General features: G+C 35.5%; 3 protein-coding genes across 3 annotated transcripts; 2 read left to right on the plus strand and 1 right to left on the minus strand.

Annotated features, from left to right (window-relative positions):
- The first annotated feature begins 412 nt into the window (after positions 1-412).
- Positions 413-2427, plus strand: LOC107187808 (probable asparagine--tRNA ligase, mitochondrial). The gene is made up of 4 exons (XM_015575985.1): positions 413-541; positions 725-1296; positions 1387-1834; positions 1907-2427. The coding sequence occupies exons 1-4, from the start codon at positions 413-415 to the stop codon at positions 2165-2167; spliced, it is 1410 nt and encodes a 469-aa protein (XP_015431471.1). The 3' UTR covers positions 2168-2427.
- A 1155-nt stretch (positions 2428-3582) lies between these two features.
- LOC107187866 lies at positions 3583-13865 on the minus strand. The gene is made up of 16 exons (XM_015576056.1): positions 13753-13865; positions 12597-12818; positions 11926-12051; positions 11495-11680; positions 11175-11414; positions 10988-11092; positions 9676-10897; positions 9134-9248; positions 7667-9040; positions 7334-7576; positions 6888-7237; positions 6499-6763; positions 6099-6325; positions 5758-5999; positions 4184-4691; positions 3583-3964 (listed from the first exon to the last, which is right to left on the minus strand). The coding sequence occupies exons 2-16, from the start codon at positions 12759-12761 to the stop codon at positions 3624-3626; spliced, it is 5709 nt and encodes a 1902-aa protein (XP_015431542.1). The 5' UTR covers positions 12762-12818; positions 13753-13865; the 3' UTR covers positions 3583-3623.
- A 1315-nt stretch (positions 13866-15180) lies between these two features.
- LOC107188343 (ras-related protein Rab-30) lies at positions 15181-16679 on the plus strand. The gene is made up of 5 exons (XM_015576622.1): positions 15181-15362; positions 15735-15818; positions 15921-16104; positions 16185-16336; positions 16414-16679. Exons 1-5 carry the CDS (start codon positions 15276-15278, stop codon positions 16522-16524), a joined length of 618 nt encoding a protein of 205 aa, XP_015432108.1. The 5' UTR covers positions 15181-15275; the 3' UTR covers positions 16525-16679.
- Positions 16680-18306: the final 1627 nt, after the last annotated feature.

Below are 18306 nucleotides of genomic sequence, written 5' to 3' on the forward strand. Positions count from 1 at the left end.
TGGTATTACATGCATACAGCATTCCTTCCCCTATCGTCCACCAGTCGCTTTGAGTCGCTTTCTCACCACCCACTGCGATGTGTGAGCAAGAGAGAGCTACTCCAGCACTACATCTATCCTACGGTCTCAACTTCAGCCCTATCATAAGACCGCGTAGTTTATTATATGTATATGTCTATAGTACCATAGACCAATTGTTTAAATGCGAAAATGTTGCACACTTTGAAAATTTAATACAGAACAAACCGAGTTGTTAGCCAGCCGTATTACATTTTAACAATCAATGTACGGTAGGGTGGTAGATGTCAAACTCTGTCTACACGAGGTCTTCGTACGGAGACTCCATTTTGTACTTGCTATGTGTAATTAGTCGTGTAACTTCCGTAATATCTCGAACAAAATCTTATTCACAATGTTTTCTAAATACATTGAAAAGTTACTGCTTCTAAATCTCAAAGTCCCTAAGTGCAATGTTCACAGTATGTCGCAAATATGCGATACTAATTGCAAAGAAGCACTTGGAAAACGTATGAAAGTACAGGTTAGCCGTGATCCATTACTTTTTGATACTATGATAATAGTTCACTCCGTATGTCGTTTATACATTTATTTAATGCGATAGAATCGTTATAATGAACACAGATGATACATCCTATATGTAGGTCTATCACTCGTAAATTTACTTTATTCGTGACATTGGTTACCAAACCGTTTCTTCATTTAGGGTTGGGTTTGGGCAGTCAGGAAAATGAAAAACAACATTTTCGTTGATATTTCTGACGGATCAACGTCAAAAGGGTTACAAGTCGTCATACCGAAATCTAACAAACTGGATACATTAAGTTATGGCAGTAGCATCATGGCGGAAGGGGAGTTAACTTTGGCTCCAAATGGTAGTATTGAATTGCACGCGAACGATATTACGGTAATTGGTACATGCGACGTTATGGATGGATACCCTTTTGCTCCAAGAAAACAGTATTCTGAGGAATACATTAGGCAGTATTTGCACTTAAGGCCAAGAACTAGAACCTTCTCTAGTTTATTGAGATTACGAGATCTAACATCTGCATCCATTGGGAATTACTTCAGAAATAGGGAGTTCATTAATGTGCATACTCCAGTCTTAACTTCAAATGATTGTGAAGGTGCTGGAGAATTGTTTTCAGTCAAACCATGTTCTGCAGAGATATTGCAAACTATGAAAAAGGAAGGTGTTTCGGAGGAAGAATATTATTTTAATAGTAAGGCTTTTTTAACAGTTTCTGGACAATTACATTTAGAAGCTGTTGCAAGGTGATGAAACTAGAAAATTGTATGATTGATAATTAGGTCATAGAAGATGTGGTTTTGAAAATACGTACATGAACTGTTAAATTTTTTCAGAGCTCTTACAAGGGTATATACATTTGGACCAACATTCAGAGCTGAGAATTCTAAGTCAAGATTGCATTTATCAGAATTTTACATGGTAGAAGCTGAAGTAGCATTTATCGATAGTATTGATGACATAATGGATGAAGTTGAATTACTAATCAAATCTGTTACTAAAGATGTAGTTGAAAAAGGTGCTCCTGACATGCATTCATTTGGTTGTCATGAACCACAATGGTTGAATAAAAAATTTACACGCATGACGTATGATGATGCATTTAAAATATTAGAAAATAATGTCCAGACATTAGAAAAGCCTGCTACGTATGGAACTGCATTTTCCAAAAAGGAAGAGTTATTTTTAGTAGAGCAAAACAATAGTATTCCTATATTTGTCACAAATTGGCCCAAAGAAATTAAACCTTTTTATATGAAAGCCTGTAAAGATGATGATTCAAAGGTGAGGAACTTTGAACTAAGAAGTACAATGCTTATAGTAGGTAAGCATTGAGTATTATACTTTTCTTTGAAGGTTGCTGCAATGGATCTTTTAGTACCTGAAGTAGGGGAATTAGTAGGAGGGAGTATGCGCGAAGACGATTACAAGAAATTAAAGTCGAAATTACCTTTAAGAACAAATCTATCTTGGTACTTAGAACTTCGTAAATATGGCAATGTTCCAACAGGTGGTTTTGGAATGGGGTTTGAAAGGTTTTTACAATCTATTTTGGGCATATCGAATATTAAGGATACACTGCCGTTCCCTAGATGGCCTCACAATTGCAATTTATGAATAAAGATTTTCGAATTGTGTACTTGATTCTTCCCAAACGTAATAGCTATTATATAAGTACCGAATAAAAGCGACTGCAGGGAAAAAGTGAAGTACATTTCTATGAAACAATTTTATGGATAAATATTTTCTGTTACATTATGTTTGTCTTTAAGATTGAAGGCAATATTAATTATTCACTATGGTATGTAAAGAAAGCACACATTTATTCTGTTTATTTAAGTGTATTCATAACATCAGTGTTACAAAGCTTCACTATACGAAGGACAAGGATTAAACAGTAACTTTAATACATACTCTTCTTTTTTTAAATCAGTTTTATTGAATATCGAGATAAATCTCAACTAAAGAGTAACTTTTCTTATGAATACCTTTTTATTTGCTCAAATATTTTGCATAGTTAAAAATTGTAACTTCTAAAATTTTTTTCTTTTCAGCAATGATCATTGTAAGGGACATTTTTAGAAAGGTAAATTTAGGATTATAAATAAGCAACCAAAAGAAGTCAGACCCCGAATAATCAACAAGATTTTCTTTTTATACAACAAAATAATCCTTCTCTAGTAGTAACTGTTTTTCTTCCTTACCCAATATCGTTGCGATTACGTTAATGTTGATATTTTTATGTACAATCATAATCAACAATTTTATATATCACACAATTTGTACATCTAACTGAATTGGGTAATATCTTTCTTTCTCTCTCTCTCTCTCTCTATCTCTCTCTTTCGTTACTTCTTGCAGGACCTCTTTTTCGTGTCTTGTGAAACGATAATAGGGACGACACCTCTAGAAAACAATTATATCGAGTACCATTCGAATGTTTTTACAAAGTACAAACGGTATGAAATTCATAGTCTCTTGTGCATATCAATGGCGCACCTCTGACATTCTTCTGTCACGAAATGCGGTTGCACTTCTCGTGTTCGGGAATGCTACTATTAACCATCGTACATTTCGCTCTAATTAAATCGTCTCGATTACATTAAATATGTACAGTTCTCATTCTCTTTCCGACTTAATTAAAACTTAAAAACACAGAAGAGCTAAATACACGCATACTCATATACACTCTCGCAGTACAATACATACAAACATTATAACTTATACGACATGATGCTTAAAAATAGTAGGGACAGGATGCAATTTTTTTTCACCGTGACCGGCAGTCGACAGATAGAACTACTGAGGTAAATATAGGCTTACGAAATGCAAAAAGAAAAATATATGTAAAATACAGAAAAGTTAATTATACGGTAAAAAAAAGAAAAGGAAAGACACAAAATAATCTGTCTGTGTATCACACATCATCAGGTCGTATAAGTTGCACAATAACGTGATGTACAACGATATCGATACTTAAATTTTAAGTAGCGCTAAACACAAAGTACATTCAAAATCACACGCAAGCTCTCGCACGCAGACGCATCTCAAATATGTATATTACAGGTACTATTTACATGATCGAGCAGAGTCCTGACAACTCTTGCCCTCTTTCCACAGGTGGTAAATTGGACAATTTTCTACCTTGCAAAGCAGGTTTGATAGAAGCCGGCACCAAAGGTTCTTTTACTTCTTCAACAGGTGTCTCGGCTACAGGTTTTTCTTTCTCTTTCGATTCTTCCGGTTCTTTGTTGATGCACAACGGTTTCGTAATGTTAATCTTAATTCGTGACGGCGCCGCTGGAATCGCTGCAGGTGTAGAATCCAATTCTACGTTTCCATCTATAGAACTTTTCACAGCAGCATACGTTGTATCGACCGATGCGGGTTCAGCAATTATGCTCTCTTCGGGGTCTAATTGTGATATTATTTTACAAATGTTGAGAAATTAATATATGAAAAGACATATTCGAAGTGGTGGGCAAAAGAAAGTTTCTGGTATCTTTTGTATACGTATAAACTGGCACACTACAATTTCCCTATACTATTTACATCTTCTAAACTTTCTTTTGACCATTATAATAATTATAATTTCATAAATTATAATTATATCAGTAAAATTACAAAACGTACCTGGTTCCGGATCAACAGGTTCTTCTTTTACTTCTACGTTCGTAAAATCAAATTGCCCTTCTTCCAATTGCTCTTCGGGTTCGTCAATTGGTTCTTCTTTAATTTTAATATTTTCAAAAGATTTATCTACAATTTCTGTGTCGCATACATCCGCTTCAATGGCAGCAGATGCGACCTCATTCTCCGCAGTTTCAATATCAATAGATTCCTCATTCTTTTGTTGCGATTCTTGAACTTCTACTATATCATTCTGCTCAGTATCCGCACTATCTACAACCATAGCTTCGTCTTCTTGTTTCTGGTCGGTTGCAACAGATTCTTTCTGAGCGTTATCCTCCATTATTTCGTCGGACGCTTCAGTTGTTTCCATTTCGGAATTTAACGTTTCCATACTTAATTCGTTGGTCTTATTTTCTTCTGTAAACGTTTCATCGGAACCCTCCTTCTTATCCTCCTCCATCTCTTCAATCGTTTCTTCGAGGGCTAACGCAGATTTTTCCAAAGCTCTCTAATGACGTGAAAAAGCACAACAGCATTAGTTTTTGGTTTTGATACACAGTATTAGTATCATAGTGCATATGACTAGTAACTCTATAAACGTGCAACAAAATATCACGCAAACAAAAAGTTACCTTAACTTTCTAATATGTACTAATATAGTATGGGTTTCACTTCAAAGATAGATTTAGCATTCAAAACAATGAAATGAATTGATGTAAACGCATATGCTCTATTAGACCGTTTTCAAGTTATTGTCAATCTTTTATGCTAGTCTATTCAACATCTGATGGATATTGAAAATGGCGAAATTGCCCTTCAAATGTATTCCCATTAACATTTTATCGTTGATCAATAGGATTTTCTCATTATCTTTAAGCACTCTTTGTAGAAAGTCAAATGGATGAATTGTCTATTGCATTAAGATGGTTATTATAATACAGAGCTAATATTACTTTGAAAGATCATGTTGGACATATTTTTTGTAGGAACACAGTTTTCTATTTTTACATGTGACATTTATCACTGCAGCGAAGTCTCATATTTTATGGGACATCCCATTGGTATTTTAATTCATATTTTACAGCTGCTTGTGTTATAAGTACAACATATACTGAATAAGATGTGAAAATATTACAATATCTTTTGAACTCATCGTATGCATGTAAACACTTTCATCATCGTTCTCGTTGTTTCTACTCATCTACAGACTACGAAAAATCAACACATGATAAAAAAATAACTAAAGAGGTACATGTATATTTCTATGAAAAAAAATTCTATGAAAGGAGAAGAAACAAACTGAAAAGTATATTGTAACTGTTACGTTAACTTTTCTCAGTGACTAATTACTTCCACTATATCTATATGTGAAAAAACTTTCTGCAAGTGCAATATGTGAACATTAATTATTATTGAGAAACACGTACCACAAGACTCTTTTCCTATTTTTTGTTTTGTAAGAATGCAAAAAATAGAAAATTCATTAATAAACTTGTACCGATATGTAATCGATCGAGTTGTGACAGAAAATATTTAACGTAAATCCTAACAGTTAATAAGAAGGGAGTACCAACCTTGTAATCGTCTAGACACAGAGGATGGTAATTCTTTCCTTCGAAATTAATTGCCGGTCTTAAATGCCATTCCTCCTTCTCTTCGTTGTAAAATTGTTCAAATGCATCATGGCACACTTGACATCTAGAATCCTCGTTGGATCCAGTAGGAACGCTAGGTTGCAACGCTTCTTGCGGAGAATCTTCTGCAGCGATACCTTCTGTATCTGCAGTTTGCTTTTCCGTCTCAAACCAACTTTGTGCTGAATTAAAAAAGAAGAAAAAAAAAAGTTCATTAGATACTTTTCTTGAACGCATACAATTCCCTGAAGCGTAAAAACTACTTTCAAACTTGTACATACCTCGGTCTTCCAAATCTTCGATTTCCTCGAATTGTATCCAATCGCTAACATCATAATACCAGGGCCGCGAATGTGCCTTTCTCGCGGAATCTCTTTCCCGCCTATTCTGTCTGAAATGCCAATCCAAATGATGGCTGTACCGAGTTGCCAATTCGGGCGCAAATCTAGCACCACAGGAACTACACTGCATACCACTGTACAATGCTGTCGCGATAGCCGGTTGTTTACTACAAAAAAGTACACATTATTTGTTTGTAATCAAATCTTGCCTATAGCTATGTGAGATTCCTATTTCTTCAGTTTTCAGTGAAAACTGAACGGAATTATTCCAAACAGAGATATATTATACCTTGATTGCGACATTCCAACATAAGTATAAAAAACACTCAAATGTACTTACACTTTTAACGTCTCTGGCTTATCAAATGAAACAGGGATTATTTCCGGTTCCTTTTTTTCTTCTTCCTCTGGTTTCTTTTGTTCCGTCAAATTCGGCACAATCCCAGTCTCGACGAGTCTCTGGAACAACTCGTTCATGTTCAATGGTAACGATAATGCTGGAGCTGCTGGAGGTGGATTTTCTGCTGGCTCTGCTTGATACGATAAACCAGATGCTGGCGCCATTGCAGATGGTAACACTGACGACAACATATCCAATTGTAAATCTGAAACGTAAAGAATTTTCGCTACAAGACTAATGAAATGTTACATAGGAAAGCACGTCGAAGCTACGCTTAAATATCACACTGAAAGTAACACAAAGTATTGCTCTGCGAATACAATATTTACCCGGTTTAGGAGTAGATCGAAGATCAGATGCATCCTGCGAGGTTGATTCCGGTTCAACAGATGAGAACTGTGCTGGTGCAGTAGTTGTATCCACTTTTGGTTTTTGCGTCAAGAGAGGCGGGGTAGGTGGCGATTCAATTGGTTCCTCGCCTCTCATACCAGCAATTTTAACGTAGCCTGGCCGAACTCCTCTTGGCAATACCGAAAATCTTATAAAGTGTTTCTTATCCCTAACAATTATTGGTTTAGGCAATCCTCCAAACTCGACTTTGAATGGACGTCCATTTAAAAGTACTGTTTGCAACGAATCTATAAACTCAAGCGTATGTGGTTTTCCTTCAATTTCGAATCTGTAAAAATATATTAGTTATATATAAGTTCACTCAAAAATCGATTCACATAGTTTTATTTGAAGTTTATCAACTAAGTATATAATGATAACATACATTTGTGGCTTCGCGTCCAAAAAGACGGGAACCATGTTTCTGGCATTAATGATAAGGTTAATTTTCGCGACAACTAAGTCTGTTCTCTTAACAGTACCAATTTTGACTTGGGGCGGAGGTCCTTCAAGCTTAACACTGACTTTCTTGCCCCCAAGATCTATCGTTACTGGCATACCACCGAAATAACATTCATACCATCGATCATCAACATACAATTCTCTAGTAGGCGCGCCTAATTTAATTCTGAAAACATAAAAAAATAATTTAATTCTATACATCCAATACAGGTATACATTAGTGGGTAAGATCAACTGAACACATTTGGACACGTACCTATGAACTTCACCTTCGTACATAAATTCTTTGTATTGATCATTAAATGCGCAAGTTATAGTATCTTTGTCATCGATTAAAATCCGTCTTATACCGTCTTGGAAACCGATTTCCCTTGGATCGTCCCAGTTCATGAAAACTACTCCGGTTTGTCCATAGTATCGAATTTCACGTGGTATATTATCAATGTTTATAGACTTCATAGTGTCTCTCGCAATTTCATCTAACAATTTCGAATCTGGCGGTGATAATTCACGGCTATGAGGATTCGAGTTCTTCGTCATACTATTCGAATAATTCTGATCGCCGTCTTCAAGATCATATTTCGAGGATGAATTCGGCGATACATTCCTCGTGGATAAGGGAGGTATATTTGGATTCGACATAAGATTCGATATTGGTCCATTATTCATCATCATTCCAGGTCCACTTATCCCTGATAATGATATGGGCGGATTAGGCAAGCCGATTGGTGCGATTGGACCGTTAGATAGAAGACTCGACATGAGAGGCCCGTTGGGTCCCATAGGTCCCATCATTCCAGGTCCCAAACGGGGATTCGGACCAAGATTATGGTTAAAACCACCGTGATATTGATAATCTGGACGCATTGGCCCAAAATGTCTTGGATTCTGCCACGGACCAACAGGTCTGAAATCCGAGTTAAAATGTCCTTGGGGACCGTACGGTGGTCCTGGCGGATGAGCCCATGGTCCTGGTTGTTGCCATGGCTGGTTTTGCCACCTTGGACCATTTGGATTTCTTGAAATTGGATGATCTTTACTCCTCATGACTTCTTTATCGCTCGAAGGACTGAAGGTCGATGTACGATCACCTGAACCAGTTATATCCAAGTTTACACCTTTTTCCCAAACAATCGAGCCTACTTCCTTTTCTTTTCGTTGTGCGGCTCTTAACTTCCGGTCTTCACTCATGTGTAGAACCTCTTGAATCAAAGTATTGTATTGGGTTTTAGTAATGGAACCTTGATTCAATTGTTCGGCGGCCTGTTTCATTATTATTTCGATATTTCTATCTTCATTTCGTTCAGGCTTATCATTCTCTCGTCCTCTTCTGCCTGGTCTGTTATCTTGATCATCAGTTGATAGTGTCCTTCTCCTTTCTTTCGGATCGTCAGGAAGCTTATTATAAAGTCTGAGCCTACCCAATCTGTCTCTGTTGCGGTCTCTACTATCCCTTTTATCATCGGTATTATTTGCTTGTTTCTCTCTATCATTCTTCGACGGTGTTTTTAACTTTGCCCAACCGTCTTTGCCATCTTCACCTGAAATTACAGGCGGAGGAGGTGTCGGCGGCCGTCCAGCTTTAGGATGAGTTAGCGTTCGCAGATCAACATCTTCATTTCCAAATAATCTGTAAAATTAAAAGAAATTGATTGTATGTTAACAATGTTTGCGTTAAATATATGCACCATTGGACAGAGGTAAAGGAAATGGAAACACATACGCATCAAATTTCTCGGTTTTCGTTTTCTTAGTTATAGCTGATTCGATGTGTTCCGAACTTTGCCGTTTGTTGGTATTAACTGGCGGTGGCAATACACGTAAATCTAAGTCTTCTTCTGAAAAAGATTTCAAAATAATATGAATTATCATGGTTTAATCTTTATCAATAGTCTCATACGCAGCTTTCAATTTTACCAGCATATAGGATCTTTGTATCCTCTTTGCATGCTAGCTTATATCTTCAAAAATAATAAACATGTGCTTTGCTCGAGACAAGAACAAAGTGTACATGTTACTTATAAATAAAACATGTTTACATTTCATCCCTTTACAATCTTGGAATAGATATTAGGGCTGAAATCCTTGTACAGAAATATTTAGAGTAAAGTGCGGTATTAATAAGAGCAAGCTAGGAAGACCCAGGGTATCATTACATATTGTATAAGTTAACTCACCATCGATTAATGTAAAATAGTCAATATATTCTATCTGTAAGAGGCTTATCAAATACGCATGTAAAAAGAATGTAAGTTATTGACTCACTCTTTTCTGGTACAGAAGCAGTTGCACCTGGAAGAGGTAGCGTTGCTCTCAAGTCTTCGTCTTTGCTGGATGACTCCAAAGTGGGTTCCACGGTACTCTGAGCGTTTCCAGCATTCGCTGGAGATCGCTCGGGGCTAAGACTGCCGTCCTTGTTTCGCCTTACGTAATTTCTCTGTCTAGCGTTTGGACGAATTTCTTTGAACGCGGGCGGATGAGGAGGAGAGACTATCAGCGAACCAGATTGCTCCTCCTCAGTGACACCGCCGGAACTGCTTAGACTTGAATTGGACTTTGTATCGTTACGCCTGGGAATTCTATATGGAGGGCTTGGACTGCGCTTTCTCGATTTCGTATTCTTCTTTCGATTTTTCGAGGTTTGAAAGGATTGGGGAGAGGTACGCGAGGATGGTGAACTGTCTCCACTGTCTTTTTCACGAGATTTTGACCTAACAGGACTCACGTCTCTGTCGATTTTCGGTATCTTACTCGGAGATGTTTGAGGTTGCTTAGATCGCGACTTGTTAACTATCTTCCTATGCGAGGATTTCGAGGAAGTGGAAGATTTGTCGATCGTCGACGACGAAGAACCTCGTGAGTTCGAGCTCTTCGTATCCTTCGACTTCGAATCGTTACTACCACTTCCTCTGTTGCTCGCTGATAACGTTATAGAACTATTACTACCCATAGATAGACTTTGAGAACCTTTGGAGCTATTACTGTTTAGGTTACCACTACTATTACTAGACAATCGAGGGTCTTTCTTTTGACTTGTTCGATGCGATACAGCATCTTTATTTGCGTTACCACTGAAATTTTTATTGTTATTATTATTATTGTTGAGGTTCGTATTAGCATTATTGTTATTACTAGCGTTTATCGTCGCAGTATCGGAGCCGGCAAGATTTGTCGGAGACTTGTTGATAGTGCTAGTCACAGCCTGTTTCGAAAGTAACTGCTGTTTTAATTGATCTGAAAGTACAGTGTTTGTATTTGCCGCTAGCTGCGTTTGGCCATCACCCCGCGTATCCTTTTGTGTTGGTGTACTTATTCGCTGCCGAGGATCCACGCTTGAAACTGCTACATCTTGAGCTGGTGTCGTCTTCAATCTTGGATCACGAGACACAGGCTTAGCCGATGCCACTGCTATACTACTAGCCGGCGCGATTCGCGGACCATTGTTCGATCCCGCATTTTTTAGAAGCGAAGCAGTCGCTGCTGGAAACTTTAAAACGAACATAACATATTTAGACGGATATGTACATAATTGCAAAAATCATTACAGCGTTTCAAGATGTGTAATTTAAACAGTTACCTGTTTTGTTACTGGTTTTGGTACTTGAGTTGGCACTGTAGGTGCAACAGATTTTCCTTGTACTGCTGTGTCCACGCTTGATGTAACGTGTGTCGTAACTGCAGGCTATAAATTTAATACAGAATGCAAAGATCTCTCACATTTCCTATAATTTGATTTAATTCATATTTAAATTATCTCTACTTACTAATTCCACTTTCAAGTTTCCAGCTTGCTTGTCTAATTGCCGTTGCTGTTGCTCTAAGTTCGCCTTAGCCTGAAGTAATTCTAATTCAATTTTTTTCTTTTGTAATTCTAATAATTCCCGCTGTTTCTTTAGTAATTGCTCCCGCATCGCTGCTTCTGTTGGTGTCACAGGATCACCCGGAGGCAGTTTAACGGGCGTTACTATTGGTTGTGCCGCAATTGTCGTTGTCGACTGTTGTGGCTGGAAATAATCCCAAGATACAATTGTAAGAGTGCGACCAGAGGAAGTATTAATAAAATTAATAAAATGATTGTTCTCACCATTGAGAAAAATCGGGGATTGACGTGAATAGATCCTGAAGAAACACTAGTAGGAGAGGCAGTGATTGGCCAGGCAGGATCAATACTTTGCACCCGGACATCCAAAGAAAATAGCTTCTTTGCTGGGAATACATCGTTCCACGTTTGCCTTAACTTCCACATACTAGCTCTTGTGTTCTCATCCACCTGTTTGTTTATGCAAAAATTACTATTCCTGAACCTTCTATAGAATTGTATGACAATGAAAAGTGTCCAATACAACGTCCAAAGAAGATGATAGTTCAATGATCTGATATTGACTAAGCAATTATCTTATAGCATTGCAGAGGATAAAATACTTCTATGGTTACAACATACTTCTTATTCAAAGCAAATATCATCCATACAAGATAATGCAATGTTTCTACAATGTATATGAAAAAAGAACATACCTTTTCAAACACTCCACAGAAAGTATTTACAATGTTTTGTGTGAAGAGATTTAAATATGCCCCATTTACATTCTTCACAATTGAATCAATCAAATACAGAACAGGTAATTTGATGTCACTTCTCACCTATTGAAACAAAATATATTTTATTTGTATTTGTAATTCGAAATATTAATAAATTCAGGCAATCATTTCATACCATAATCAATTGAAGTTAAAAGAGAAGAAACATACACTGTGCATAAATGAAGACAATTATTATAAAATAACTTTTTACTTAGTATCATAAAAATCAAATTAGTCTAATAGTTCCTTTATATGTTTATGTTTTAAGTACTATTCGGAGCAAAATACAGAGAAACCTATTTCATTTTATACAATCATATACAATTATTTTAGGCAAACGTATTTATATTTCCTGTAAATAAAATGATTTGTAATACAGAGTTATACGACTACAATATTTTTTACCATAATTAAAGAAAAAAGGATATAAAACATCTTTCTTACTTCTGGTAGCAAAAATGTAATGGTAATAAATATTTATAATGAAGATACATTGAATAAATATTGTATGCTCCTATAAATTATACTTTGCAAAGATTTAAGAATAATTGATCTTATAATATATAAAGAAATACATTTGGAGGTAAATACAATGAATGAACAACCTTTTGCAGATGATTCTCGACCGCTTGAACAATTGCAGGTGCATGTTCAATGTTGTCCTCTGCCAGCATAGTAAGCATATTGATCAATGGCTTGCTATTGATGGTCAAATCAGACAATGATGAGATATACTCATCAGCTATCTCCTTAGACTTTGTCGATGTCATGGTGTTGCCAGTTGACAAGTGCAACAAATCTTCGTCAAATTGACAGTAGTAATTACACTGTGACACAGAGAAAATAGATATTATATAAACAAATACATTACAGGAAGGAAATAAAAGGAACACTCATAACTTATTGATGGTTTATTAAAATAACATTGAACTGAGCTATAAAAATTTATTGATCTATATCATGATGAAACTACAATGATTGTTTCTCAGATACGGTCAATGTGAAAATATTAAATGTAATTTAAAACCGAATTAATTGTAAATTCTACTATCCACAGATGAGAAACTGTTGAAGTATTTGAACATTCATAAACACACACATGGTCTATAAAACTGAACAGTAATTAGGAATTGTCAGATGCTATGATGCAATGAATAGTTCAATAAACATTGCTCATATTGCATGTACATGACAACATGGTGAAATTAAGGAATTCTAGCAAGCAACTAGAAGGATTTACCGCAGAAACCAGAAAATACTCTGCGCAATGCTATTTCGTGATTTTCTACGATGGTTAGGCTACTCCACTTTTACCGAACCAGAATATGTAGGACAGAAACGATTAGACACGTTCACGATTTCTCGAGATTTCGCTTCTACCGACACGAACAAACGAGATCGTTGACCTCGCAGGTCCCAAGTCAATAAGAAGAAATTAGCACATTAACTGTTTCTATTTATGTAATATTATCTTGAACCTTTTTACGAAAGGTTGATAGACTTTAGACGCATATTGATTTTTTTCGTTCGCCGGGGCATTCTATGCTCTCTATAACTACTTCTCGTCACAGTGTTCCCGGAACGTTCACACACGTTCTAGAAATTCAGCACAAATACCGAACTTTACACGAATAGTTAGCACGCATCTGGATTTTCTCAACGCCCGTTGAGGGAACTCAGACGACATTCGGTGTTACGGGGTTCACGTGCAGCCAGCGAGCGTTATCGGGAACACGATAAGCGACACCGATTAACATTTACCTTTCTTAACGCATTTCGAAAATACAGGAATGTCCCGAACCACGATTATTTTGACTTTTCGCGATAATCACGCGGACTCTACTGCTTACAACCGAACGGGATATCCACGTAAAATGGCTACCATTCCTTTGTACCTTCTAACGGGATTACAACTGTATAAAACGCGTTACAATTGGTTAAATGTGTGACTCTGTCGGTTGAATTTCAGGAAACGACCAATCCTGAACGTTCTTACAACGTCTGGCACAACCAGTTTGCTTAGCGGTAGCTAAGTTTCATAGTTATTCCGCGAGTGTCGATAGTGAACAAAATGAAAGATTCGGGCATGTTCTCAATGTTGCGAACTTTCAATCAGGTAATATAATCTGCAGGGTGTAACAAAAATGTTGCAGATCCTTAAACTGGGACACTCGTGAGGCGATTTGGAACAAGTTTTTCCTTAACAAAAATGTTATCCCAGGTTTTGTTAACGAGATATTAACGAAAAACCCCAACCTATCAGAACGTGAGTCTGCCGGTCGAGTTCCCGCGGTAACGTTGGCTACGCGCTCGATTGGTAGTCAACGTTACCGCGGGAACTCGTTCGTTCAAACTGTTCGATGTTTTGGCTCTACAAAGAAAATGCTATGTACCACGTTAATTATTAAGCGTGATTAAGTGTTTAATAAAGGTTTTATCATTTTTTGACATTATATTCTGTAATTCTGTATATATTAGACTTTCTTATTTATAATAATAATTTTAATATTTTTGCAATCTTTGTGTGGTCTAAATATCAAGTTGCAAAAGAATTGCATAGACAATAAGAAATTTACACTTGAAGATAGTAAAAAAGCAATGAGCGAAATGGAACCATATTATAATAACATTTTCTAATTTAAATTGAACCTGCAACTGCTGCGACATGATCACCAACGTTCACATCGTAACATACTATAAATTATAAATTGTAACTAGAAAAACGCAATTACCATCTGAATCCATGGAAAAATCATTGGATCTTAACGCGTGAAGGAGTATTCGAATAGTGTTCGTAAGATGTATTTACGTATATTATTGCAAGATGCAGAATTTACTCGAGAGGAAGGAGAAATGATAATGACGTAATACTTAAATTGGTTTATTCATGTGTGATCTCATGGGGTTCTTATGATTTCCAAATTGAGACGATGTCATGACCCTACGGCGGGGACAGGAGAAAACGTCATTTTGACAGAATGGCAGAGTGTCTGGCGAGCGAGTCGCGATCTTCGTTGAGTGCGCGTTCTTTTTTACCTCGTGAAAATGGAGTGCCGTGTGATCAGTGAACCGCAGAAAAATCACGAACGAGGAATAATGCCGTGAATGAATACGTTAATGGTGTGTTCGAAAAGGGAAGTGCAGTTTGTTTGAGGCATATCACACGAGTTTTCGAATCGCCGTCAACAGTGAACGACCACAGAAGATTGCACACCTGTGTTGTGCTTACCAAATGCATCGTTAGTTTTCTGCAGGATTCCTGACCGTAACGCGGCACGAATGTGATGGAGGATTATAAATTTCTCTTTAAAGTTGTTCTCGTGGGAAATGCGGGCGTCGGCAAGAGTTGCCTCGTGCGCAGATTTACCCAGGTACCTACGTACATCGTCGATTAATTTCGCATTATTTATCATTGACAACGCAATAAAGATGAGTAGGCTAAAGATATTTATGCAAATTCAAATTTCTGTATTGTAATTAACAAAAGCGGGAAATATAAAAATATTTCTTTATTTCGTCAGTGATTTCCTGATGTATAAAGGAACTAAAAGATATTAGTAAATCTTATTTATTTCATAAAATCAGCAGTATGTTCATGAGAAATAACCTTTATTGTGTTATGCATGATCTCTTGTATAAAGAATGCCATCTGTTTTTACAATATTCTGATTGTTAAATTTACCAGAGTTTACATGTTCATCTTTTATAACTTATCAGTTATTAATAAATGATTGCTTTTGTAGGGATTATATCCCCCTGGTCAAGGTGCAACAATAGGTGTTGATTTTATGATTAAGACTGTAGAAGTAGAAAATGAGAAAGTTAAGGTATGCATATGATGTAATACATTATGATTCATCCAATGTAGTGGCACGAACTTTTTTAGATTCATTTTATGCTACATATAAGCAACACAGACTTTCTTTTAGCTTCAAATCTGGGACACTGCTGGACAAGAAAGGTTTCGTTCAATAACTCAAAGTTATTATAGATCAGCTCATGCTTTGATTTTAGTGTACGACATTTCTTGTCAGCCTACATTTGATTGTTTACCAGATTGGTTGAGAGAAATTGAAGAATATGCCAGTAATAAAGTTCTTAGGATATTAGTAGGTAAGTTATGTATGTTCTCAAACTGATGTATTATTATTATTATTGTTATTCTGAATTATTTATGTACAATTAATTGATAGGTAATAAAATTGATCGAGAGGATAGGGAGATACCGACACATGTAGGAGAAGATTTTGCACAAAGACATGGAATGTACTTTTTGGAAACTTCTGCCAAAGAAGCAGAGAATGTGGAACGATTGTTTATGGAAATAGCAGCTGAACTCATGGAGGTAATTAACTGATATATTGTTTATTAAAAACATATATGTTAGGGCCTAATGATATGTAAATTGATATAATATTTTAGCAAGCACGCAGTAAGGAGTTACCCAGATATGAAACAAATACAACATCACTAAATGGAAAAACAACATCAATTGGTGATACAAGTAACTGTGGTTGTAGTCGACTTTCTTAAGTAGATTTTATATGTAACATTAAGTCATTCGACAAACACAAATTTTCAGTTGCTAAATATGTACTTAGGACACTATCTTACAGTTTTTATAGAAAACAGAGGTTGAATATGATATTAATCAATCTTTTAGATTTTAAAGAAAAGAGAATTCTCATACAAGCGCATCCTTGATATTGTATGTTAGCATCTAGTGTTATATCGTATAGATTATATTGACAGTTTTGTTGTAAAAAGTATGTAATACTTGCAATTGAAATGAAGTTTAAGTATGTTGACGAATATTTGTTCATAAAATAGTATGTTTTCATAAAGATTGATTAAAGGAATTTTTTTCTTATAATTTTATATAATTGCATTATATGGATAATAAATAAGTTGGGGTCTGTGTTTGGGCATTTAACAACGTTTCCATGAATAGAATTACACCATATTTTTTTAATGATATTTTATGTTGTGTTGGAAAGTACAAAGAAATATTTCATACGCAGTGACCAAATGTAACGTCATTGCAGCAAATGTAAGATTTTTACTAAAAACTTGTAAGCCTAACAATGTTCAGAATTTTTTCAAACGTGCAATATACAGATAAGTGTTTATTATACTACTGTAAAGATCTACTGATGCTTAATATTGGAAGCAATCAATTCTATAAGTTTTTTACAACAAACACTAACGCTAATCATTTTTTGGGTCAATTATTACTGCTAGTTATGATAGGGTGCAAATGATTTCTGATTGCAGCATTTATAAAACCAAAGTTCTGTTGTATTTGTTTAAGATTTTATCTATAATTTTGAAGCAGAAAATAATTATTGCTTGTTTCATTTGTGTATTATTTAATATTATTATTTAAAAATATTTTATTATTATTTATAGTTTATAAATATTACAGATTTATTAGCACATTGCTCTAGTCCATGTACCGATTACATTGTAAATGTAACAAATTATACATAGATTCATAATATGTATGCATTCTTATCAGATAATACTGGGCACACTGTGTTTTTTGTACACATTTTCTTAACGACTTTATAATTATTAGTTGTGTGTATAACAAATATAAAATTTGTAAAATAGATTTATGCGTGGATGATACTCTTATCAAAAGTATCGTTTATGATTATAAGTAATATTACATTTATCTGTAGTTGAAACAGTGTAATTGTAGTAATATTAAACTAGGATTATACATGTGAAAATTGATAGTATGGTTTCTGTTAATAATTAAAATGATAGTGTATCTGTCTTATTTAAATATATGTATAATGACATAATATATTAAAGAGCATTGTGATTCTTATGCACTTAAATTATTCCAACAGAAGAAAGCAAAACTTGAAATTGCTGTCATTGCGCAATAATGTTTATTGTTAATAATGTGTGTTGTAAATTTTAAACAACATTAAAAACAAATTAATACTTGCATTGTACACCGACCTGCAAACTCTGCTTCCGCTAGGGGAAAATATGAGATAGGTGAAGGGCCTCCTACCATTTAGTTTTGGAAGTTACTGAAATTTATGCCAAATTAACATTTGGTTTAACATTTATTTTAGTACTTGAAATAAATTTACTAAGTGGTAGGAGACTTTGCTTCTACGCCACTTTTTTCCCTAGCGGAAGCCGAGTGTGCTCGCGAGGCTAGTGGTAATTAAACTATACTGGTAAGAACATATCAATATGAAGTCAGGAGGACAACTATAATAATAAATGCAGGACTTTTTAACACTGTCAAAAAAAACTGTTGATCTATTTTTCAAGATGTCTATGTAACTGTTA

The sequence above is a fragment of the Dufourea novaeangliae genome, unplaced genomic scaffold (genome assembly GCF_001272555.1).
Source record: "Dufourea novaeangliae isolate 0120121106 unplaced genomic scaffold, ASM127255v1 scaffold16, whole genome shotgun sequence".
Taxonomy (NCBI): Eukaryota; Metazoa; Arthropoda; class Insecta; order Hymenoptera; family Halictidae; genus Dufourea; species Dufourea novaeangliae.